Consider the following 25,543-nt stretch of genomic DNA (forward strand, 5'->3'; position numbering starts at 1 on the left):
ATTGCTTCTCAGCCTTTTGGCTAAGATCGAATGTAGTATCTGTTTTTATCAGTTTAATATCTGGCATGTCCTATATCGGAGGACCATATATTAAATGGGTTTTTGGAGTGGGAGATGGAATAAGAGCTTGCTCCATCCACTCCACCCATCGACTTGCTATGCAGTACTTCCAGGAACGGTGCACCCCCTCAAGGACAACAGTAGGGAAAAAAAAAGAAAATCAATGTGAAATTCTTGGCTTGCTCTGCTTCTGGCCTCCCTTGTGATTCATCCTTCCCTACCTGGAGGTGTTTTTCATGGTTCCTTCCTCAGCTACCTTTTCCATCCATTCATTCTCTGAGAAAACTCATTTTCTTCCACACACACAGGTGTGCCACAGACTTCTATACTCAACACTATAATGGACATTTCCATTTGGACATCTCCCTGGCAATTCAAATTCAACATGCTTAAAATAGAACTTATCTATAACCAAAAACCTGCTTGTACTCTTGCATTCTGGTTATACTCCTTGTATTCTTTTTACTTCAGGAAGCCGTGTAGCGTACCACCAAATGTTAAAGTTAAGAAAGTCATTCTTGGGGTGCCTGGGTGGCTCAATCGGGTAAGCGTCCGACTTTGGCTCAGGTCATGATCTCGAGGTCCGTGAGTTCGAGCCCCGCGTCGGGCTCTGTGCTGACAGCTCAGAGCCTGGAGTCTGTTTCAGATTCTGTGTCTCCCTCTCTCTGACCCTCCCCCGTTCATGCTCTGTCTCTCTCTGTCTCAAAAATAAATAAACATTAAAAAAAAAAAGTCATTCTTTAACTTCCTCTTTCACATGTTTTTGCCTCAATACTGGAGTCCTTGCATCAAATTCTGCTTTTCTCTCTTGGCAGAATGTTTAAAAAAAAAAAACAAAAACCACCTTTTAAATTAACACAGATCTGGGGCACCTGCATGGCTCAGTCAGTTAAGTGTTCAACTTCAGCTCAGGTCATGATCTCTCTTTGTGAGTTCGAGCCCGGCATCGGGCTCTGTGCTGACAGCTCAGAGCCTGGAGCCTGCTTCACATTCTGTGTGTCCCTCTATCTCTGCCCCTCCCCCTCTCATGCTCTATCTCTCAAAAATAAACATTAAAAATAAATAAAGACAGATCTGATTACATGTTCCTTAGAAAAGCACTTATTGAGGTATGATTGAGATACAAGAGCTGTACATATTTAATGCACACAACTTGGATGAGTTTGGAATTAAGTACACACTCACCACAACTGATGTCACAAACATCCGTCGCCTCCAACACGTTCCTCCTGGCATCTTTATTTTTTGTATGTGTGTGATAACACACAATGATTATATACTCCTAAAATCTTTTTTTAATAAATAATTTTTTAAGTTTATTTATTTATTTTAAGAGAGAGAGAGAGAGCATGAGCAGGGGAGCAGCAGAGACAGAGGGAAAGAGAGAAAATTCCAAGCAGGCTCCACACTGACAGTGTGGAGCCCAACACGGGGCTCGAACTCGCAAACCATGAGACCATGACCTGAGCCAAAACCCAGAGTCTTTAACCAAGAAAAAAACAACCGAGCCTCCAGGTGCCCGTTAAAATCTTTTGATTAAATGTTCCCATTTGCTATTGGAAAAAATCGACACATGTATGACTGCATGGTATTGCATGGGATGCCTCCTGCTGCTTCTTGAGCCTTTTTTTTTCAGGGCACTCTTCCCCTCGTGTGCTACATTTTGTTGTTTTTTCTAGCTTTTTGTGGGTTTTGTCTGAAATACCCTTTTTCCCCCCTCTGTTATTCCTCTTTTCACTAACTGCTACTCAGAAATATTTTTCTCAGGGAGGTCTTTTCTGATTCACTGAGATCAACTGCCTAAATTGTAACTTTCATTCCCAGTGTATCGTTAGTGACTAGCCAGTTTTGAAATATGTACACAATAACTGTTGAATGAAAAAGTTTATGTTCATTCCTAAAGAGGAAAACTAATGTGATTCTTTTAAAAAAAAAAAAAAGTAATTCTATACAGTTTTAAGAATTTTTATAAATTGAAGTGTTGCTAAACAGCGGCACCTGGTGGCTCAGTCAAGTAAGCATCTGACTTCGGCTCAGGTCCCACAGTTTGTGGGTTCGAGTACTGCGTCAGGCTCTCTGCTGTCAGCATGGAGCCTGCTTTGGATCCTCTGTCTCCCCTCTCTCTGCCCGTCCCCTGTTCACACTCACACACACACACACACACACACTCTCTCTCTCTCTCTCTCTCTCTCTCTCTCTCAAAAATAAGTAAACATTAAAAAAAATAAAATGTTGCAAAACAGTAAAAATTGTTTTTCTTTAGCACCATTAAAAATGTTTAAATGTCAGTATTAATGCAGTTATTAATGGTACGCTTTTTATTTTGAAGTAAAAATTCAGAGAGTCACTTTGTACATTGTACACATCCAAAGTACACATCCAAAGTGACAGTTTTGTTTAAAATTTACCTAAACATGACGTTTTCGGCTGCTTCTGCCATCTACTGGACATATAGTGCTACTGGATCTTCAGAGTCCTATTCTCAGCCAGAGTGTTTATTCAGGATTCCAATAGGATTTTAAAAATATATTTGTATTTAAATTATGTCATAATTGATTTCTTCACGGTACTTAAAAATATAGGGTCACTTCGGTGGCTCAGTTGGTTAAGCGTCCGACTTCAGCTCAGTTCATGATCTCACGGTTCTGGTGAGTTCAATGAACCCCGCATCGGGCTCTGTGCTGACAGCTCAGGGCCTGGAGCCTATTTCGGATTCTACGTCTCCCTCTCTCTTTGCCCCTCCCCCACTCATGCTCTGTCTCTGTCTCTCTCACTCCAAAATAAGCAAACATTTAACAAATAAATAAATAAATGCTTTGGCAATTTCTCTATTACACATGAATTGTTATGTTGCTAAGTCATAATTTTGAAGAGAAGCAGTTTCCCCCACAAAATCATTGTGCTCTTTTCGATTTAAGATACGTATAATTTGGAAGTGTGATTAGTGCCCAGCAGAGCAGGTCTTGAGATGCCTGGTAAATCATCTGCACTGGCTGTTTGAGAAGTAGTTCAGTGGTAGCTCCAGGACTGGACTAGGCCCATCCAGGTCTGGCCTGAGCCAGGATGGCAAAACAGCAGAGCCAACTTCATGTGCTGGGGCTTTAGAAATGACAGATTTTTTTTTTTTTTTCTGAATTAGTTCAATTGAGGTACTCAGAGTCCACCTGCTATCTAACTGCCTTCCCTCTATCATAAGAAAGAATTTAATCTGTTAATTACACATTCCCAGAGGCCTGAAAGCAGTCAATGCTAGATTGGCTTCAAATGGGGCCGTCTCAATCCGTGTAAATAGGGCTACTGGAATTAGTGGAAACAAAACACCAAGTCAAACTGAATAAAAAAAAAAATCAGATAATTAAATGGGAATTTCAAATAAATAGATAATTTTTATTAAATATGGCCCAAATAATACATGAGACATAGTTATACAAAAGTGTTCTGCATTTTATCTGGCACCTTTAATATATAATTCAATTTCACAAATATTTAGAGAGCATACTATCTGAAAGAAAAGAGGAATGGATCTTGAAAGTCAGCAAACTGTGTCTACTAAAACAGAAGTTTGCTGGGGAAATCTTCAGTAATAGACCACTAAATGCCAATAATGTTTTGCTTTAATTTAGGAGTATTTTTTCATATGACCAATTTGGTCAAAAATCTCTTTCTAGAGGAGTTTTAACACTAGAAAAAACTGAAGTTTAGAAAATGTCCTAAGATATCTAGTTAAAAAATATTTACTTACTTTGGAACACCTGGGAGGCTCAGTCAGTTAGGCAGCCAGCTGTTGGTTCCAGCTCAGGCCATGATCTCATGGTTTGTGAGTTGGAGCTCCACATGGGGTTCTGTGCTGACAGTGCAATGCTTGCTTGGGATTCTCTCTCCCTCTGCCCCTCCCCTACTTATTCTCTCTCTCTCTCTCTCTCTCTTTCTCTCTCTCAAAATAAATAAAGTTTTAAAAATATATATCTATTTATTTACTTATTTTATTTTCAGGAGAGCAAGAGTATGCACATGAGTGTGGGAGAGGGGCAGAGGGAAAGAGAGAATCCCAAGCAGGTTCCATGGTCAGCACAGAGCCTGATGTAGGGCTCAACACAGGACTTGACACAGGGCTCAATCCCACAACCCTGAGATCATGAACTGTGCTGAAATTGAAAGTCGGATGCTGAACCTACTGAGCCACCCAGGTGCCACAAAAAATATTTAAATGTAATATAGATTGTTTAATGTATCTCCCTTGGGAGGACTATAGCGTTCACAATTTGACTCTGTTGGTTTGTATGATTGTAGCCCCTCCTGATCAGTGGAAGAGGAAGACAGCAAATCCTTACAATGAGTGACAATAGAGAAAATGTATTCAGGAGGCGTGGAAGCACAGCTTCAAACAATGAGGAATAAGTGAGGCCTCTGTGAGAAACAACTGAGGAGCAACTGAGAGTGTAACCCTGATTCCCTTTCCTTTAAAAAAAAAACTTTTTTTTAATGTTTATTTTTGAGAGACAGAGAGAGAAACAGAGCACAAACAAGGGAGCAGCACAGAAAGAGGGAGACACAGAATCCGAAGCAGGCTCCAGGCTCTGAGCTGTCAGCAAAGAGCCCGATGCAGGGCTTGAACTCATGAACTGCGAGATCATGACCTGAACCGAAGTCACATGCTTAACCAACTGAGCCACACAGGCACCTCAACCCTGAGTCCCTTTTAATGAAGAGGTACAGGGGGTAAAATTTCACACTAATCCAAAATCACAATCAGAACTAGTGAACAAAACAGCTTCAAATCAAGGGATAGTTCTCATGGATAGTGTAGAATACACAATTTATGTTGGTCTTCTAAGTCACACCCACAGCTAATACTTGCTATTATCAATAACTTTTAAGTCAATTCCCAAAATATTTGTCCACAAAGTGTTTTCAAAGAGTTGAAAGTATGGGGATCAAAATGACCAAAATACAAGCCAGAATATAACTGTGATCAGGGTGCTACATGTTTCAAAAATGAATTGATCCCATTTGGTTAAGAGGTCATAAAGGAGACGGTGTTTGAGAATAATATAAACGTGTTGTTAACCAATGTGCAGTTGAGACTTTATTATATAATAAAAACAAAATTCTGTATCTTTAGGAGAGGAAAAGCTGAACTTACACAAGGATTTTCTATTTCTGTTGTTCCTAATAATAAGATGAAGCCTTTGACAGAAGAATGTTGATGAAATAGACTTTGCCTGTATCTGATTTCAAGTAGCTAAGTCCTCAGGGGCTTTTTTTTTTTTTTTTTTTTCTGAGTTCATTTATTTTGAAAGAGAGGGAGAGAGTGTGCTCATGAGCAGGGGAGGGGCAGAGAGACAGAGGAGGGGTGGGGGGAGACAGAGAGAGAGAGAGAGAGAGAGAGAGAGAGAGAGAGAGAGAGAGAGAGAGAATCCTAAGCAGGCTCCACACTGTCAGTGCAGAGCCTGGGGGCTTGAACTCGAAGTGATCTTTGGACCATGCATCCATACCCATGCCCATTGCCATCTGGAAGCAGCTGGTATTAGAGAATAATGGATTGGCCTTCTGAAAACTCAGATATAATGCCTACTGCAAGGCAACATCTTGAGCAGTTAGGGTTCTATCTTTTCAGATTATGTATATATTTTGAATACAAAATGGCCCATTTCTCTCAAAGCAAAATGAGAGATGGAGGGGAAATAGAATGCTCCATTCTCATTACCCTTATGTGGAGGTTTTAGGGTTCAAGGGAAGAACAATGTTTCTATCTAGGAAACAAACACAATCATGATTCCACTGGTTATCTATCTAAAGATTGAATAATGATCTTTGTTCTTTCATATTTTCATTTCATTTTAAGAAGCTGTCTTCCCTTTCTATCCACTACTGTTTAGAGCAGGTACATTTGTAATTAAGCCCATCAGTCACCTTGAGGTGATTATGAAGGAACTATAGGAAGAATGGTCATCATCACCTCAAGACTCTCAGAAAAACTGTTTTTCCATGAGATGGAACTCTTGCAATGAAGCTCATCTAATAAGGAGAGCACTCTGGTATCTGCTGTCCATGGCATGGGCCCTGCCATAACTTCAGGTTTTCAAGGACCATACATTTTGTTCTCCGTCCTTTGATCTGGGTCTTTTCTGGTCCACTGGCAACCTCCACCGTGTTCCTAACTCCTGGTCCAGAGTTGTTTACGGGCAAGACTTATGTATAGGCAACCAAAGCCATAAAAAGAGTTCTTGGAACCGTTCTTGCTCAGCACTGAAAAACGCTAGCTTCTCTCCAAATATCCTAACTTGACAAAGGCGCTATTAGGCGAATCTTCATGCCTGCTATGAATGGGATGTTCATAATTACCCCATGACTTCAGTGAGTTCTTGTGCTTCTTTCTCTCGCTCTAAAATGAGCATTTTCTCATCTAAATCTACTTCTGGGTATTGTTGGGGGAAAGTTCCTGGCATTTGTTGGAGAATGCCAGCCGTAATACAAGCAAAGATATAAACAGTGTAACAAGTTAAAACTATGTTCGGCTGCTGTGGAATATCTGAATGTATCCGCTCCCCACACTGACCATCGTATTACTGTTTCGTTAAATATCTTGAAACGCAAATGCATTTGTCCAACCAGTTTGGGGAGTTAAAAACAAAGTTCCAAGCACAAGCTTTCTTGTAATGAGCACGTGGCCTACTACACCGAAGCGCCACCCAGAGCGTTTTACCGCTGCCTGAAATCAGCCGGCACGCAGGTACCGAGAGGAGTTCGGAGCCCTGGCTTCCAGATGGCCTCCAGTCCATCTCGGGGGCCTCAGCTTCCTCTCTGTAAAATGGGGCGCGGACGGGGTTCAGATCTGGAAGATGTGGCCGACGCTATTCTCGGACTGAGTCGGAAGACAAAAGCCTCGGCCAGCCCCCTGCACTCCCACCTTTCGGAAGGGGCGGGCGAAGGGAGGGGCTTCGGCAAACGGCTGGAGAGGGCCCGGAGCGAGGGGTGTGGGCGGTGCCACCCGCGGCGACTCCCCTTCCTGCCCGCGCAGGCCCGGGCACGCCCGCAAAACGCTCCGGCTGCCCTTCGCTCCCGGCTCTCTGGTTCCCGCGCCGCCCGGGGGGACGCGGTTGGCGGCGACACCGGAGGGGGGCGGGTCAGGAAGTGGGGGCGCGGCGGCCGGGAGCTGTCCTGGGGCTGCCGAGGGGCTCGGCGACGCTGAGGACCGGCGACTCCGGGCCGCGCGGGAGCCTGAGGGGCGCCCGGACCTCCGCGGAGACGATGGCGGAGGAAGAAGGTGACGGCCCCGGGGTCCAGTGCGCCAACTGTCGCTCGTGGTCGCGGGAAAGAGGGGCGGGGCGCGAGGGGCCCAGAGGCCTGGGCTGCGGGCGGTCAGTGGCCGCGGCCGCGCGGGGTGGGGGGCGGATAGAAGCGGGGCGGCGGCGGCGCGGGGACATTTAGGAGCGGAGTGAGTGGCCTGAAGTTTTGTCCGCCTCAGTGGGAAGCAAAGGTGGAGCTTAAAGTTGGGAATCGGGCTGGTAGAGAAAAAGCTGCGGGTGGGAGGAGTGCTTGAGAGGGGAGGCCACTAGCAGATAATTAATGGGGTGGGGAGCATAGTTTGGTTTAGAAGATGGAGGCTTGGGCACTGAGTGCATATTTGAAAGTGAGAGTGTTTAACCAAATGCCCCTCATTCTGAGTGCCCTCTTTAGAGGTCTGTGGAGGCTGATAAATACGAAGTCACAGGGCGAGAGGAGCCGCACGCCTAGAGTGTAGAAAGAGGCGGGTGTTGGGGAGGGGAAACTGAAGAAGGCCTGGTCACTTACAGGTTAGGGGGAGGTGGCAAAGGCTGAAGGGTGTAAGTATTTGGGGAGGATTAGGAAGCCACGAGTGCTTTGAGGGTGAAAGTGGGTGGGCCGGAGAAAGCTTTCCATGCCCCCACAGGGCCAATGTTAAGAAAATTAAGCCCTTCAGTAATATTTAAAATGATAAGTATGAGAGACAATTGGGGAGTTGGAGGAATTGATCAGCTAGTGATAGATATCACAGGAAGCATTCATGGCTAACAACTTCATAATACCTGTGCTAGTGTCAGGAACAGGTCTATTTGATGGTGTCGCTTGACTGAGCAGTTAGATTTTGCATCCTGATGGGAAACATGACTTTTTACTTCCTTGAGTGCGGTTGTGAATGTGATCTCATTTAGACGTAAACCTTTATTGAACCAAGAGTGCAAGGAGGGAATTTCAAGAATTCGGTGGAAAGTGATATTTAAAACATTGTTTATTGCTCTTTGGCTTTCTGCCTTGTCTCTGTCTATGCTCACACTGACTTCATTATCTGCCTCCTCTTTTTTGAGTTCTCAGAGTGTTAAAGCTGATCTAAATTTAAGACACTCTTCCTAATATACAACTTCAAAAACAGTGCTGTTTGTAGTTGATAAGGGATAAGTAATTCCATTTGTTACCTTGGTTTTATTTTTGGTTGCAGTAGTTTAAAACATTTCTTGATTTTTTTTTTTTTCCTTTTCTGACTACTTGCAAATCTGTGGAGTAGGTTGATAAGCTAGCTTGTATGTTTCCATGAGCCCTTTCATGCTTAATCTAAAGCAGGAAAAAAGTACTGCAATACTAAAAGTCTTTCATATTTTGCATCATGCAAAATGAGAAATTGCTTTAGGATATTATGGTTACACTTAATTAAATCAATACCACACTATTCTGTAAAATTTACTCATGGGATAAAAAAGGAAAAATGATTTTTCATTGTAGAATTACAGATAAGCAAATACATGTTAAATGGAACAATTAATGGATTGAAGTTTTCTTAAAATATAGTTTCATTCAACAAATTTTTCAATTCTGTGAACATTTGGTGCCTACTATGTTAGGTGCTGGGATATAATAGTCAGCAATGAATAATTATATTCTTATTTATTAAAATAATGCTAGTAATGATAATATTTATAGCAAACATGTCTGTGTGCTAGGCATTATTTTGTGTGCCTTCCGTTTATTTGGCCCTCTAAATTTTTTCAAAATACATATTATCTTAAAATTAGTCTACATGGTGTATTTTACTTGTATCCGTATCTTCCCTAGATCCCTTTTTTGTTATCATTCACATTCACTTGGATCCTTTTCATTGTCCCACTGTTACTCCACGTACATAATTTTGAGAATCTCATCTTATGAAAAATGTCTTTCTTGATGCAGTAGAGCCTCAGGTTGTTCATACTTAAGGCTTCCTGAAAGAAATGTTAGAACAAACAAGTGACAACTTTGAATACAGCAGTATTAACACTTCATGTGGAATAGTTTGGATGGACATTTGCTGGCCTATTTGTAGCTCTGCTCACTATCTCATGTGAAGGTCGCTGGACCAGAGACTGAAATACTGGGTTATTTTTGTGGCTATGTTGTCATTTTCGTTTTATTTTTTAAGTTTATTTATTTGAGAGAGAGTGTGTGTAAACGAACCATGGGGGAGGGGCCGAGAGAGAGGGAGTGATAGATAACCCCAGGCAGGCTCTGCATTGCACTGTCAGCACAACGCTGGATGCAGGGCTCGAACTCCCTAACTGTGAGATTGTAATCTGAGCCTGAGTTGGGTACTTAACCAACTTAAGTGCCCCTTTATGTTATCATTTTCATTTAGTTTGACTTTAAAAAAATATGTATTTGTTTATTTTGAGAGAGAGTGCATGTAAGGGCAGAGAGAGAGAGAGAGAGAGAGAGAGAGAGAGAGAGAGAGAGAGAGAAAGAATCTTAAGCAGGCTCTGTGCCGTGACCGCAGAGCTCATGGTTCATGAGATCATGGCCTGAGCTGAGATCAAGAGTTCTATGCTTGGGGCACCTGGGTGGCTCACTCAGTTAAGCGCCTGACTTCAGCTCAGGTCATGATCTCACGGTTTGTGGGTTTGAGCCCACGTCGGGCTCTGTGCTGACAGCTCAGAGCCTGGAGCCTGCTTCGGATTCTGTGTCTCCCTCTGTCTCTGCCCCTCCCCTGCTCACGCTGTGTCTCTGTCTCCCAAAAGTGAACAAACGTTTTAAAAATTTAAAAAGAGAAAAGTTTTATGCTTAACTGACTGAGCCACCCAGGTGCTCCTAATGTTTTTGAGACGGAGACAGAGCACAAGTGGGGGAGAGCTTAACCGACTGAGCCACCCAGGTGCCCCTTGTTGGGTGCTTTTAACTTTTCTTTTATCACAGAGCAGGGGAAAACAAATTTTTTTTTAGTTTAATTTATTTTGAGAGAGAGGGAGAGAGGGAGAATCCCAAGCAGGCTCCGTGCTGTCAGCATGAACCATGAACATCATGATCGGAGCAGAAACCAATAGGGGCACCTGGCTGACTTAGTTGGAGGAGCATGCAGCTTTGTTTCTCAGGGGCATGAGTTCAAGCACCATTTGGGTATAGACATTTAGAAAAAAATAAATTAAGAAAATGTGTATTTGTTTTTTCATTTTCCACAGTAAAGCTAGAGGATTTTTTTAAAGGAATTTTTAAAAGTTTTATTTATTTAAGTAATATCTGCACCCCACATGGTGTTCAAACCCATGACCCCAAGATCAGGAGTCACGTGCTCCTCTGACTGAGCCAACCTGGTGGTGCCCCTCCACTGAGAACCCTTCATCTGATCAACAGTAGCTGATTCATTTTCCTTTTGTGACTTGTCTTTTTAGGCTCACATTTCATAGCCTAAAGTCATTCCTAAGAGAAAAGAAAACTCTCCTCTGCTCTGTTAAGAAGGAAATAAATTCTTTTTTTTTTTAATTTTTTTTTTCAACGTTTTTTATTTTAAATTTTTTTTTTCAACGTTTATTTATTTTTGGGACAGAGAGAGACAGAGCATGAACGGGGGAGGGGCAGAGAGAGAGGGAGACACAGAATCGGAAACAGGCTCCAGGCTCTGAGCCATCAGCCCAGAGCCCGACGCGGGGCTCGAACTCACGGACCGCGAGATCGTGACCTGGCTGAAGTCGGACGCTTAACCGACTGCGCCACCCAGGCGCCCCCCAACGTTTTTTATTTTATTTTTGGGACAGAGAGAGACAGAGCATGAACGGGGGAGGGGCAGAGAGAGAGGGAGACACAGAATCGGAAACAGGCTCCAGGCTCTGAGCCATCAGCCCAGAGCCTGACGCGGGGCTCGAACTCACGGACTGCGAGATCGGGACCTGGCTGAAGTCGGACGCTTAACCGATTGCGCCACCCAGGCGCCCCAAGAAGGAAATAAATTCTTGAACCATCTTATAAGGTTGGGAGGACAGTCTGCACCTACACGACAGTCATAGTCGATTCTATAAGATAATTAATTCTAGGAAGGAAACGTAGTTAGGTTGAATATAGTAAATTCTTGTTTCATTCGGAATTTAGTTTACTAGTTTGGAGGTACTTTTTGCTTTACATTTTTTATCAGACATAGAAAGGGTAGTCTAACATTGGGAAATTTTCTGACAACTTCCCACATATAGGGATATTTATAGGTTCAGCCTATTTCTAACACCTAAATCTATAAAACAGTCTATTACAATGGCAATACCATAGCACTGTGAAATTCTGCAGAGCTTGCAGGATTATTTTAAAAATGAAGTATAATTTTATGATCAATGTATTTTATTATATTCAAATTTAAAAAAAATGGTTAATCCTTGAATGATGAATGTGATACTCTCAGGTAACTAGAATATTATGCTAATGTATTAAATAACACCTTGTTCCCCAGTCATTCTAGAAAGGAGTTTACTTATTTTGGGATATTTTGAAAATAACATCTCAGGAGAAGAGCTTGTTGATTTATCACTAGGATTCTGAAAGCACAGATGGCAGACAGAACCTAAATTTTTTTGTGTGTGTGAAAGATTGTTTTTCAAGAAGTGCTAAAATAATTGTGGAAAAAAGTTATCTTCGAAACTAAAAGATCTCTATGTGACTCATTGCCCTATTATAATAAAAGTGAATTCGTTTGGATTACAGATTAGAACAGCTTGATACACATGTTGCAATAACTTCTTAAATATTTTAAGGACCAACTGTAGAACTGCGCCAGAGAAGAAAGCTGAAGTCTTCAGAAAATAAGGAATCTGCCAAAGAAGAGAAAATTCGCGATACTCCAATGCCTGAAAGAGCTCCAAAACGTAAGTTAGATAAATTTGTTTTCATGCTACTATAAAAATGTTTTTTTATACATTAGGTAGTATATTTTATATTAATGTTTTAAATGTTTATGCCTATTTTGAGATTAATTGTATGGTGTTGGCAGTCAGCTTTCATAGGTTTTGTTGTAGAACAAACCCTAAATCTCACTGGCTTACAAAAGACACTTATTTCTGACTAATGTTACGTGTTGTGGCTGCAGGTTGGCTGGTTTAGCTTCATGTATCTTGAAGGAACAGCCCCTATTTGGGATATGGTTTTCTTATGGCAGAAGAAAAGAATAGGAGAACAGGCAGAATCATTCGGTGTCTCTTAAAGTTTCTGTTGAACTGGCACATCGTTACTTGTAGTCACATTCTGTTGACCCAAGTAAGTCACATAAGTCACATAATTAATCCAGACAATGAGATGGAGAAGTATACTCTGACTACAGGGATGCATTGCAAGTCACATGGTAGTGGGCAGAGATGAATAATCTTTTTATAAGAAAGGACAAAATAAGTGGGAATAATAATAACAGTCTACCACATTCTGTCCTTTTAGTCATAAATATTTGCTTTTCTCCGTCAGACAAAATACTCTCACTACTTCTCTGACCCAGGAAGACACTCAGTCTAACCCGGTCATGGCATCAGTCTTGAGGCCCAAGGTCTTGTTCAGGGCCAGCTATGATTCATTCTAGTCCAGAGACCCATGAATTAAAAAGATAAATTATGTGCTCTGTGTCAGGGGTCTCCAAGACCACCCCCGTTTGGTGATGAGCTAGAAGGACTTACAGCCTCAGAATATTTACAGCTGTGATTTATTACAGTGAACAGTACAAAACAAAATCAGCAAAGGGAAAGGTCTGTGGGCTAAAATCTGTAAGATCTAGGCATAAGCTTCCCTGATTCCTTTCCTAATGGAGTTACACAAGATGTGCTTAACTCCTTCAAGCATCAAATTGTGACATTTGTAAAGTTTTGTCTATCAGGGAAGCTCGTTAATGGCTCTGCACAGAATGTGTGTGTGTGTGTGTGTGTGTGTGTGTGTTTTAATTTATTTTGAGATAGAGTGCGAGTAGGGGAGGGGCATAGAGAGAGTGAGAGAGAGAATCCCAAGCAGGCTCTGCACTGTCAGAGCAGAGCCTGATGCAGGGCTTGAACTCACGGATTGTGAGATTGTGACCTGGGCTGAAGTTGGACACTTAACCGACTGAGCCACCCAGGGTCCCCTGCACAGAGTTTTTACTGTTAGCTGGTCGCCATACCTTTTCCTACCACATACCCAAACTAGATTCCCGGAAGGAAAGCAATGAGCATGAACCACATTGTTTGTACAAACAGGTCAGGTACAGTAAACTAACATGAGAGAATGGTGATAACCCTCCTGAAATCCAAGTTCCCAGATTCCAGCAGAGTTTACCTTGCAAGCAGACCTTTCTTGGCAAAGTAATTGTAGAGCTGCTATGCTATGTTAACTTTTCTTTCCTCAGAGGAAGAGAGACGTACATCAGCCACTGGTTCATAGCAGTTTTGAAATCCTACAAGATAAATATGAGGTCTTACTCTGGTGTAGGGATGTTTCTTGATTAGGCCCCAGTTGTTTACCTTGGGAGCAGCTTCATTATTCTTTGTGGTCCTTGAGTCCACCCTCTAGAGGTCCTTCCTTTTCTGTTATCCTGCTGAACCATATATGAAGATGGCTTTGGAGAACATGCCATCCTTAGGGACTGAAATGCCTTCTCAAATTGCTTCTTGCCCATAAAGAGTCGAAGGCACGTTTATATATTTCTTCTCAAATAAGGTAAAGGCAGTGGGTCATCTATAGAGCTAGTTTAGGGGCTAGCAGCAAGAAAATTTTTTGGAAGCTGGAAAAATAATAATCTATGTTATGCAGTGACAAAACATTTGTATCTGTTTCCTGTGAATAGTTACAATTTTAATACTAAATTTTTTTATTATTTTAGGTAACAAGATTATAAAACAGAATGTTACTAGAGTGCCTTGGTTATCAGCTGCATTTGATTACAAGAAAGATGAATTTAAAACATTTGGCCTATTTGCAAGTGGGAATGAAGAGAAAAAGAGAATCCAAAATTTCTGGGACTTGTAGTGTTGATTTAGAACTGTCTATTTCAGCTAGTAAAATCGAGAAAATTGAGAAATACTTTGAGTAACAAAGGCTGATTAAGATGAATCCTCAGGGCAATGACTAAATCAGGGGCATGGCTGTCAGCACATAGTTTGTTAAAATATATGAATGCATTAAGGTATTTCCTAGTAAATCCTTTCAGTTGGATAAAGTAAGATAGAGTGTGGTTCTACAAAAGCTCAAATACATGTAGTTAAACCTTGCCAAGACTCATCTAGAAATAAAATTGTGGTTACAGTAGTCCCCCACCTTATCCAGTAGTTTCAGTTTCCATGGATTCAGTTATCTGGTCAATCAGAGTTTGGAAGCAGATGATCTGCTTTCTGACGCATTGTCAAAGTATGTACTGTTAGCAGTGTAATACTATGTCACACTCACAATGCCTTGTCATTCTTCTCACTTCATTTCATCACATGGGAATTTTATCATCTCCTATCATCACAAGAAGTAAAGTGAGTACAGTACAATAAGATATTTTAAGAGAGAGACCATGTTCACATAACTTTTATTACAGCATATTGTTATAGTTGTATTTTATTATTAGCTATTATTGTTAATCTCTTACTGTGTCTAATTAATAAATTGAACTTTATCCTAGGTGTGTATGTATAGGAAAAAACATAGCATATCTAGGGTTCACTACTAGAATGCAGTTTGAGGCATCTGCTAAGGATCTTGGAATATATCCCCCACAGACAGTGGGGAGGGGGACTACTGTGTAGTTGTTGGAACATGGAACTGAATAGAATCAAGTAGGTAAAAAGCTAACAAAATTGTTTTTTTCTTTGCAAAAATAAGTGATTTAACTGTTAAAAATTAAGGTACAGGCATACTGCCTTTAATTGTGCTTCATGTTGTACTTTGCAGATTATCTTTTTTTTTCTGTTTTGTTTTTTTGTTTTTTTTGTTTTTAAATGTTTATTTATTTATTTTTTTAACATTTTATTTATTTTTGAGACAGGGCGAGACAGAGCATGAACAGGGGAGGGTCAGAGAGAGGGAGACACAGAATCTGAAACAGGCTCCAGGCTCTGAGCTGTGAGCACAGAGCCTGACGCGGGGCTCAAACTCACAGACCGTGAGATCGTGACCTGAGCCGAAGTTGGCCGCTTAACCGACTGAGCCACCCAGGCGCCCCTTTTTTTAAAAAAAACTTTTTTTAACATTTTATTTATTAAATGTTTATTTTTGAGAGACAGAGCGTGAGAGGAGCAGAGAGAGAGGGAGACACAGAATCTAAAGCAGGGTCCAGGCTCTGAGCTGTCAGCACAGAGCCCGATGCGGGGCTCAAACCCACAAACCTGAGCTCATGACCTGAGCTGAAGTCGGAGGCTTAACCGACTGAGCCACCCAGGCGCCCCTGTTTTTTTGTTTTTTTAATGAATTGAAGGTTAGTGGCAAGCAAGTCTATTGGCTCCATTTTTCCAACACCGTTTGCTAACTTTATGTCTCTGTGTCACATTTTGTTAATTCTTGCAGTGTATTATTGTATTTCTTGTGGTGATCTGTGATCAGTGATTGTGACTCATTGACAGCTCAGGCGATGGTTAGCTTATTTTAGCGTTAATTAAGATAGGTATGTTGTTTTTATAGATGTAATGTTATCGCACACTTAATAGGCTACAGTATAGTGTAAACATAACTTTTATATATACTGGGAAACCAAAAAAATTAATTTGATTCACTTTATGACAGTATTCACTTTATTATAGTGGTCTGGAACTGCACTGAGGTATAGCTGTATAGTTAACATATTAAAAAATGCCCAGAATCTTAGGTGTTTTATTAAATGAGTTTTGACATCTTAGTCCAATTAACAAGATACAGAACATTTCCGTTATCCCAGAAAGTTTCTTTGTATCCCTTCCAGTAGATTTTCCCTGTATCCCCTAAGACACCCACTCTTCGGATACTTACCAATATTGATTAATTAGTTTTGCATGTTGTAGAATTTCATGTAAGTGGAATCATACAACATGTGTGCTTTTGTGTCTGGATTCTTTCACTTAGCATTTTATCCTTTAAAAATATAATCATTTTGGGGCGCCTGGGTGGCTCAGTTGGTTAAGCATCCGACTTCGAAGGGCTCAGGTCATGATCTCGCGGTCCGTGGGTTCGAGCCCCGCGTCGGACTCTGTGCTGACAGCTCAGAGCCTGGAGCCTGTTTCAGATTCTGTGTCTCCCTCTTTCTCTGACCCTCCCCTGTTCATGCTCTCTCTCTGTCTCAAAAATAAATAAATGTTAAATTAAAAAAAAAAAAAATATATATATATATATATATATATATATATATATATATATATATAATCATTTTGAGATTCATTGATGTTGCTGTAATTTTCTAACGATTTTCTTGTTGGACATTTGAGTAGTTTTCAGTATTTAGCTATTATGAATAAGGCTTCTGTGAACATAGTTCTACAGATATTTTTGTGGACATTTGTTCTTTTTTTTCTGTTAGGTAAATATCTAGGAGAATTGCCTGCTAAGCTTTTGAGAGATGTACTGTTTTGTTTTTTTGTTTGCTTTTTTTTTTTTAACGTTTTTCTGTTTTTTGAGAGAGAGAGAAAGAGAGAGGGAACGTGAGTGGGGGAGGGGCAGAGAGAGAGAGGGAGACGGAATCCAAAGCAGGCTCCTCACTCTGAGCTGTCAGCACAGAGCCTGACGTGGGACTTGTACTCACAGACCGTGAGACCATGACCTGAGCCAAAGTTGGACATTTAACTGAGCCACCCAGGCACCCCAAGAGAGATGTACTATTAAAAGAACTATCAGCCTAAATTTAAGAGGATGCAACTATTCAGATCTTAAAATGATGTATACATGCAGGAAACAAGCTGAATAAGCTGCTCTTAGGATGTTTTTCTTGAAAAGCAGTGAGAGTGTTTTGCCTGGGCAGGAAATGAGTGTTTGTGATGAGTGGGGCAGACCCTGGTGGACTCTTTTACTGTTCCCAAATATTTGCTCCCTTCCCTAAAATGAATTATCCATTCCTTTCCATTGCCATGTGATTTGGAGCGCAGTCTCTGAAGCAGTGTTTACTTCACTACCTCATTGTCAGGCTTATCCACGTGACTCACGTGGACCAATGGGATGTGAGTAGAAGCAACACTGTACTAGTTTTGACCAGAAACTGTAAGAGGCATTGTATGCTCTGCCTGTTCTCCTGCTCTTTTCCTCATGAGAATAGCATGTCTCAAATAGGGATTGACCCCAATCTGGAACTCTGAAGAAGATCCAAGAAGAACCACAGCTAATCTGAAGTCTGGAATTGGGTGGAGAGTCACTGCAGACCCAATACCAACAAGTAGCATAAGTGAGAACTAAACCTTTATTTTGTAAGCCACTAATAATTTGGGGTACCTTTTTTTTTAATCACAGCAAAGCTTACTAATAGAGTGGTTATTTAAAACATTTTGGAAAATACAATATAAGAAAGATTAAATTAAACAATCTAGAGATAACTACTATAAAATAGTATTTTCCCCTGACTACAAAAATATATTTTTAGGGCAGAAAATGTGGAAAATGGAGAAAAGTATAATAAAAATAAAATATATGAATAATGCCAGTAGATGGAACTACTCTTAAAAGTTTTGGCAAGTATTGCTTATATTTTTTTCAATGCAGTTATACTTTTCCTTTTCTTTCCTTTTTTTTTTTTTTAACTTTTTGTGAAATTGAATCTTACATTTCTTTTCCTAACATGTTATTAGATTTTTCGTTAGCTTTAAATATTACCTAACTATGACCTGTGTTACTGATACAGACATTTATGTAGTGCTCTTTTTTTTATTCCATTTTTGACTCTTCACAAAAAACTTTGAAAACAGCATATTTAGTATTAAGGTAAGACATTTATATGTAGGATTTGGTTTACATACTTTTTATAATAGCCCCAGATAATTAGGGTTAATTTGCCATTATCTAAGACTTAATGAAAAAAACAGGAAGAGATACATGTTTAGAAACTTGGAAGAACTTTTGTTAAACTGCCACCATTGATAAGTTCCCTTACCAGTTTTTTATAGTTCATATTATGTCAACATTGCTTTAAATGACTATCTTATATATTTTTGCACATATATTTCAACCATAATAGCTAGTATTTACTGAGCTCTTAGTATGTGCCAGGCCAAATGCTTTACACATGCTGTTGAAAACAGTAATTTTATTTATTATTTTGAAATGTTTATTTATTTTGAGGGCCAGAGAGCAAGCAGGGGAGGGGCAGAGACAGAGGGAGAGAGAGAATCCCAAACAGCCTCCACACTGTCAGCATAGAGTCTGATATAGGGCTTGAACTCATGAATTGTGAGATCATGACCTGAGCCGAAATCCAGAGTTGGACGCTTCACTGACTGATCCAGCCAGGTGCCTCTGAAAACAGTAATTTTAAAATGATTTTGTTATACTGATACTAATATTTGATTTATTGAGTAGTGTTTCTAAAGCATTTTTTAATAAAATTTTTTATTTATTTTTTTAACGTTTATTTATTTTTGAGACAGAGAGAGACAGAGCATGAACGGGGGAGGATCAGAGAGAGGGAGACACAGAATCTGAAACAGGCTCCAGGCTCTGAGCTGTCAGCACAGAGCCCGACGCGGGGCTCGAACTCACGGAGTGCGAGATCATGACCTGAGCCGAAGTCGGCCGCTTAACCGACTGAGCCACGCAGGCGCCCCTCTAAAGCATTTTGAATATAATTCTCATAGACTTACTGATATCTTTTTTAAAAGTAATCTCTATACCTAACATGGGGCTTGAACTCACAGCCCTGAGATCTAGAGTCCCATGCTCTACTGATTGAGCCAGCCAGGTGCCCTGACTTAGTGATATCTAACTATTTAGTCTGCTTAATGTCTCTAGTATTATATGAAAACTAGTATTTATTAAATAATATTTTGAAAATGGTTAAGATTTTAGTTTAGCTAAATGAACAAATCAGCAAGTTGAGTTTTTTACAGACCTGTCAGTCATTCAGTAACAGAACACTGGACTTTGGGCCCTTACGCCTTATTATTCCTAATAGCTATAGCAGGACCAAATCATCCTGTGTGTAGAAAATCCAAATGTGTTTTATGTTGTTTCATCCAGAAGTAGTTATATATATGTAACAGTTGTATATGATGTTTTAAATACATAATCATCAAAGATCATTGAATTATATATTTTAAATGGCTATATAATATGTAAATTATTCCTTAAGAAAAAAAACTCCTTGATAAGGAAAAGCTATCAATAGTAATTCTGAATGAACCCCTATCTTTCCTTTAGATATTTCGTAGTACATTACTTTTATTCTTTCTTTTGATTAATAGATTTAATTTTTGAAACCTTTTTTGATTTATAGAAGAACTGAACAGATAGTGTAGAGTTCCCTTGTTATACCCTCCCTCTGCCCACACAGTTTTCCCTCTTATTAACATTTTATATTAGTATGGTATACTTGTTATAATTAACAAACCAATGTTGATACACTTATTTTTATTTTAATTTTTAAGTTTATTTATTTTGAGAGAGAGAAAGCAAGCTGGGGAGGGGTGGGGGGGGGGAGAGAGAGAGAGAGAGAGAGAGAGAGAGAGAGAGAGAGAGAGAGAATATGAATGAGAATGAGAATCCCAAACAGGCTCCACACTGTGTCACAGAGCCCGACGCAGGTCTCAAACTCATGACCCATGAGATCATGATGTGAGCCAAAGTCAGAGGTTTAACCAACTGAACCACCCAGGTGCTCCAATACAGTATTTTTAACTAAAGTCCACACTTTATTCAGATTTGTTTAGTTATTACCTAATGTCCTTTTTCTGTTCCAGGATCCTACATTACATTTAGTTGACATTACATTTAGACTCCTCTTGGCTGTGGCAGTTTTTTTAGGCTTTCCTTGTTTTTAGTGACCTTGACAGTTTTGAAGAGTACTGGTCAGGTATATTTAGGATGCCCCTCTATTGGAATTTGCTGTTTTTCTCATTAGATTAAGGTTCTAGATTTGGGGGAGGAAGAACAGAGTTAGAGTTGGTTACTTTTTAAAAATAGAAGTGCATAAATATAAATATCATCTACATCTGATTACTTTTAATATGCTTTTTCAGATGTATTATTTCAGCGCTTTGCAAAGATTTTCATTGGCTGTCTTGCAGCAGTTACTAGTGGTATGATGTATGCTCTGTATTTATCAGCATACCATGAACGGAAATTCTGGTTTTCCAACAGGCAGGTAAGAAGAAAGAATTTTGAGCATATGGAAGTTGTTTTAGTATTTAATTTTAACTTAAGTAATGTGTTTTACAGGGAGCCAAAATATATGTATGATAAGTATGAAAAGTGCTTTCTTATTTACAGCCATTAGAAACAAAATGGTGTAGAAGCTGTTTTAACATAGTCACAGGGTCAACCTTGAAAAATGTAATACAATATATTTCAAGGCCGTAGAATAGAGACTATGGGTTTCTAAACTAAGGGTGCTTTCCTTCATGTAATTAGCTTATCAGGAGTTTTTGAAGACAGTGAAATGTTACAGTTTAGTCAGTCTTTTAGTTTATGGAGTTTACATTTCAGAAACAGTCTATAGAAATTTCAGCAGTAAAATATTTTAATTTTTAGATGACATGATTAGAATGTTTTGGGGGGATTGGAAATGATTAACATGCATGACAGTATTTATTAAGTTGTCTCTTACATATTAGTATGATTAATGTTTGGTTTTAAGTCATGTGCATTTCACAGACTCTTTAGGCCCTATAGTTACTTAATTCATAATTTAGCCTTTGAATAAGTTTGTTCTCAGACTTAACTTCGCAATCAGATACATCTTTAATATGCGTTGACAAAGTTCACAGTGTTATCACTTGATTCTGGCGACTTTTCTTTTTTGGTCCAAGCTGTTTTGTAGTAGTAGTAGTCGTCGCCTTCGTGAAACTGACTAAATGTTTTTAAGCCGTTGATTGACCTAATCCCACCAAAACATTTAGCTGAATAATTATTTGTATAGTCTTGACAAAAGCTACTACTGTAGTATATCCTCTGTTTCCTTGAAAATGTTATGCAGATTAACCATTAGTAGTTCTCAATACTGGATGTACAATAAAGTCATCTGATGAGCTTTCAAAACATAACCTCCCTCACAGACTCTCAGGTGGGGTACTGGGGAGTGTCTGGGATCAGTATTTCAAAATATTTCCAAGCAGTTGTGTTATTATAGGCAGAATTGAGAACAACCAAAGGTTTGAAAATATAGAAAGCATACATCAAGAACCTTGTTTTTTAAAACATTGTATATGAGCCAGGAACATTGACAATACCTGGGAGCTTTTTCAGAATCGCAGATTCTCAGGCCCTACTTTAGAATCAGAATCTAATCAGAGATCTTTTAATAAGATCTCTAGGAGTTTCATATACACATAAATCTGAGAAGCATTGATCAAAAGTTTACATCTTTGAAATCTTAGAAACAAATTGTTTCCATTCATAAAGAATCATTTTAAGGAAATATATTTAATGAACTCCAAATGAGGGAGAAAAATTCACTGGTCAAATAGATATGGGAAAGGTTTTCTCTTTTGAGATTCACCATGCATAACATATACTGAAACTCTTAAAAGTCTTGCAGTAAAGAAACCCACTAATTTTCTTTCATGCAACCTTTTCACAACTCATTTAACCATAGAACTATTTTATTTACTTATTTTTTTAACTATAGAACTCTTACGTAACACTCATTCATATCTTAGCAAGTTCTGTTGATCAGATCTTGGGGAAGCTGGTCTGATATCTTTTGTATTAATTGATAAATATTCATGAAAATAAAGAAGTTGCATTTTCAAAGACTATAGATTTATGAAACCTTGATTCATCTTGAAATGCACAATTTTTCAGAGTTTTTGAATTACCTATATTCTTGGCTCTGTATAGCCCAATTTTAGGAAATTTAAGATTTACTTACATTACTGGAAGTTCATTTGAAAAGCACTGATTAGGTGTCTGCTGCTCTTGAAAATACTAGTTAAGAGTTTGCAATTCTGGATACATAAGGAAGTGAAATAGCAATAGAAAATACTGGTTTCTTCTTAAACTTATCTTTTTCTTATGCACTTTAACACCTCAACCATCATTTTTTATTACCTGCCTTACTATTCTTGCTGTCCTTAGGGCATTTTTCTGCTTTTCCTTGTATGTAATAGGTAAATGACTTATACCTACAATCCATTTTAAACCTTAGGTGTTTCATTAAAATGATTGCCAGATTATTGAAAAGTTTAACCTCCTTAATGTGACTACTAATGATTAAAGGAAAATTCAAACATGTCTTTGAATGAAATGATAAATACATAGCATTAATTTAGAAGACGAGGAGAGAAAAAGAAGATTACAGTTGAAATTTAGGACACTGGTATTTAAATAATCATTTCATTTTCTTTTAGGAACTCGAACGAGAAATCACATTTCAAGGTGACAGTGCCATTTATTATTCTTATTATAAAGATATGTTAAAAGCGCCCTCATTTGAAAGAGGTATGATAACCACATTTGTATCTTTTTAAATTACACTCTGCCTCCAACATGGGGCTCAAACTCAGGAACCTGAGATCAAGAGTCATACGTTCTACCAACTGAGCCAGCCAGGCACCCCTCACATTTGTATTTTTAATAACAATGTTTTCTAGGGGCGCCTGGGTGGCTCAGCTGGTTAAGCGCCCGGCTTTGGCTCAGGTCGTGATCTCGCGGTCCATGAGTTCGAGCCCCACATCAGGCTCTGTGCTGACAGCTCAAAGCCTGGAGCCTGCTTCCGGTTCTGTGTCTCCCTCTCTCTCTCTGCCCCTCTCCTGCTCATGCTCTGTCTCCTTCTCTCAAAAATAAATAAACATTAAAAAAATTTTTTTTTTAAATAACGTTTTTCTAAAATAAAACATTGTTCTATGTGTGAGCACTTGAATGTGGAAAATTGTCTCAGAATAGAAGTATTACTCTTTTGGGGCGCCTGGGTGGCTCAGTCAGTTAAGTGTCCAACTTCAAGCTCAGGTCATGATCTCACAGTTTGTGAGTTCGAGCCCCGCATCAGGCTCTGTACTGACAGCTCAGAGCCTGGAGCCTGCTTTGGATTCTGTGTCTCCCTCTCTCTCTCTGCCCCTCCCCTGCTTGCTCTCTGTTTGTCTCTCTTTCTCTCTCAAAACTAAATAAATATTAAAAAAATTATAAAAAAAAGTATTACTCTTTTTTATACTTAATAAAGACATTGGAAAAATGAGGCACAGTGTATTGTATTTTGAGATTTTTCTTAATAACTTAAAATATTTAATGACCTCTGACATGTTTAATTATTTTAAAGCAGAATAAATAATCTGGAGAAAAATTTTTCTGTCTCTAGGTGTTTATGAATTGACACACAATAACAAAACTGTATCTCTGAAGACTATAAATGCAGTGCAGCAAATGTCTCTATATCCAGAACTTATCGCCAGTGTTTTGTATCAAGCAACTGGTAGCAATGTATGTTTTCTTTTGACTTTAATATTTATTTTCTTACATGTTTATGAATCATTAAAATTATTTAATGTTCTATTATCTTTTTTTTTTTTTTGCCAATTAGGAGATTATTGAGCCAGTATACTTCTATATTGGCATTGTTTTTGGATTGCAAGGAATATACGTTACTGCTTTATTTGTTACAAGTTGGCTTATGAGTGGAACATGGCTAGCAGGAATGCTTACTGTTGCATGGTTCATTATTAACAGGTAAAAGATGTTTTCTTAATTAAGTTTTACAGTTTTTTATGGCTGTGGTATTTGGTTCTAAAAATGCCATCCCCCAAATATTCTACATCCTAATCCCAACCTGTAAATATGATGAGATATCATTCCTGGTTATGTTATGTTACATGGCACAGTTGACCTTAAGATACGAAGATTACGTGGTGGACCTGATACAGTCATATGAGCCCTTAAAAGTGGAGATCTTTCTCCACTTGGTGCAGAAGGGGAGGTCAGAGATATTTGAAGCATGAGACAGGTTGCCGTGCTGTTGCTGGATTGAAGTGAGGAGGAAATGAATTTTGCCAGCAACCAGCGAACCTGTGAAAAGACCATAAGCGCTGCATGAGTATGGCGGCCCTGGCAGGTGCTTTGATTTTAGCTTAGGGAGTCCCTGAGCAAAGTATCCAGAGAAACTGGGGTAGGTTTTTTAGCTAATTTGTGTTGTTTTAAGCCTATACATTTGTGGTCATTTGTTATGCAACAATTGAAGACTAATAAACTCACCTTGTATCTCTGTATTTTCAGACGTAGTAACATTGGCATATATGGATGTGCCTTTTCTTTCCCTACTTATTTATTTTAAGTTTTTATTTCTTTTGAGAGAGAGAGAATGCAAGTAGTGGAGGGGCAGAGAGAGAGTGAGAGAGAGAGAGAATTCTAAGCAGGCTCCACACTGGCAGAGCGGAGCCCAGTGTGGGGCTCAAAGTCATGAGCCTTGAGTTCATGACCTTAGCCGAAGTCAGATGCTTAACTGACTGAGCTACCCAGGTGCCCCTTTCCTCTTTTATTTAAAATTGATGACACGATTTCATGAAAAGAAGGAAGAGGCATCAGATAGATCACTATTTTTTTTTTCAACATTTATTTATTTTGAGAGAGGGAGAGAGAGGGAGAGAGAGAGAGAATCCCAAGCAGGTTCCACACTGTCCTCGTGGGGCCCAACACGGAGCTTGATCTCACAAACCTCAAGATTGTGACCTGAGCCAAAATCAAGAGTCAGAGGCTTAACCGACTAAACCCCCTAGGTACCCAAGATATATCACTATTAAGTTAACCACCACAGATAAGGATTCTATGTTAATCTGTCACAGAGTGCTTTGAATTAGTAAATCCATCCCTTTTGGTGATCAAAGCAGTCTCAGTTCTTTAATAGTAAGTAAAAAGAGAATAAGCAATGGGGTTTCTTTGAAATGGAGGGCTGATTTGAGACATAAAAATTTTCTTGGCATTGGTCAGTGTCAAAAATTTAATTCTGAATTATGGGTATTTTTTCTCTCCATAGCACTTTTCTCCCCTAACATTTATCATGACTAAATTTTTATTTTTTATTATTAAAATTTTTTTTAACATTTATTTATTTTTGAGAGACAGAGCACGAGTGGGGAAGGGGCAGAGAGAGATGGAGACACAGATTCCGAGGCAGGCTGTAGGCTCTGGGCTGTTAGCACAGAGCCTGACGTGGGGCTTG

At 39.4% G+C, this 25,543-nt stretch overlaps 1 protein-coding gene and 1 non-coding gene across 9 annotated transcripts in view; both read left to right on the forward strand.

Moving 5' to 3' along the window:
- LOC111558617 lies at nucleotides 1–189 on the forward strand. Its single transcript, XR_002739707.2, has one exon. It is a non-coding gene; the product is annotated as a U2 spliceosomal RNA (small nuclear RNA).
- Nucleotides 190–7,169: 6,980 nt separating this feature from the next.
- Nucleotides 7,170–25,543, forward strand: part of DPY19L4 (dpy-19 like 4) — a 68,909-nt gene continuing 50,535 nt past the window's right edge. For 3 of the 8 annotated variants that reach the window (XM_023248143.2, XM_023248144.2, XM_045049647.1), the window contains exons 1-6: nucleotides 7,170–7,327; nucleotides 12,057–12,167; nucleotides 20,418–20,542; nucleotides 22,746–22,836; nucleotides 23,690–23,811; nucleotides 23,912–24,057. In XM_023248143.2, coding sequence (XP_023103911.2) covers nucleotides 7,312–7,327; nucleotides 12,057–12,167; nucleotides 20,418–20,542; nucleotides 22,746–22,836; nucleotides 23,690–23,811; nucleotides 23,912–24,057 — 611 coding nt within the window. In that variant the 5' untranslated portion in view covers nucleotides 7,170–7,311. Of the gene's footprint in view, nucleotides 7,328–7,438; nucleotides 7,541–12,056; nucleotides 12,168–12,388; nucleotides 12,556–20,417; nucleotides 20,543–22,745; nucleotides 22,837–23,689; nucleotides 23,812–23,911; nucleotides 24,058–25,543 lie in introns of those variants that run through there. The other 5 variants (XM_023248145.2, XM_023248146.2, XM_045049644.1 and 2 more) reach the window with 5 other exon arrangements.

This window comes from Felis catus, chromosome F2, assembly GCF_018350175.1.
Source record: "Felis catus isolate Fca126 chromosome F2, F.catus_Fca126_mat1.0, whole genome shotgun sequence".
NCBI classification, from domain to species: Eukaryota; Metazoa; Chordata; class Mammalia; order Carnivora; family Felidae; genus Felis; species Felis catus.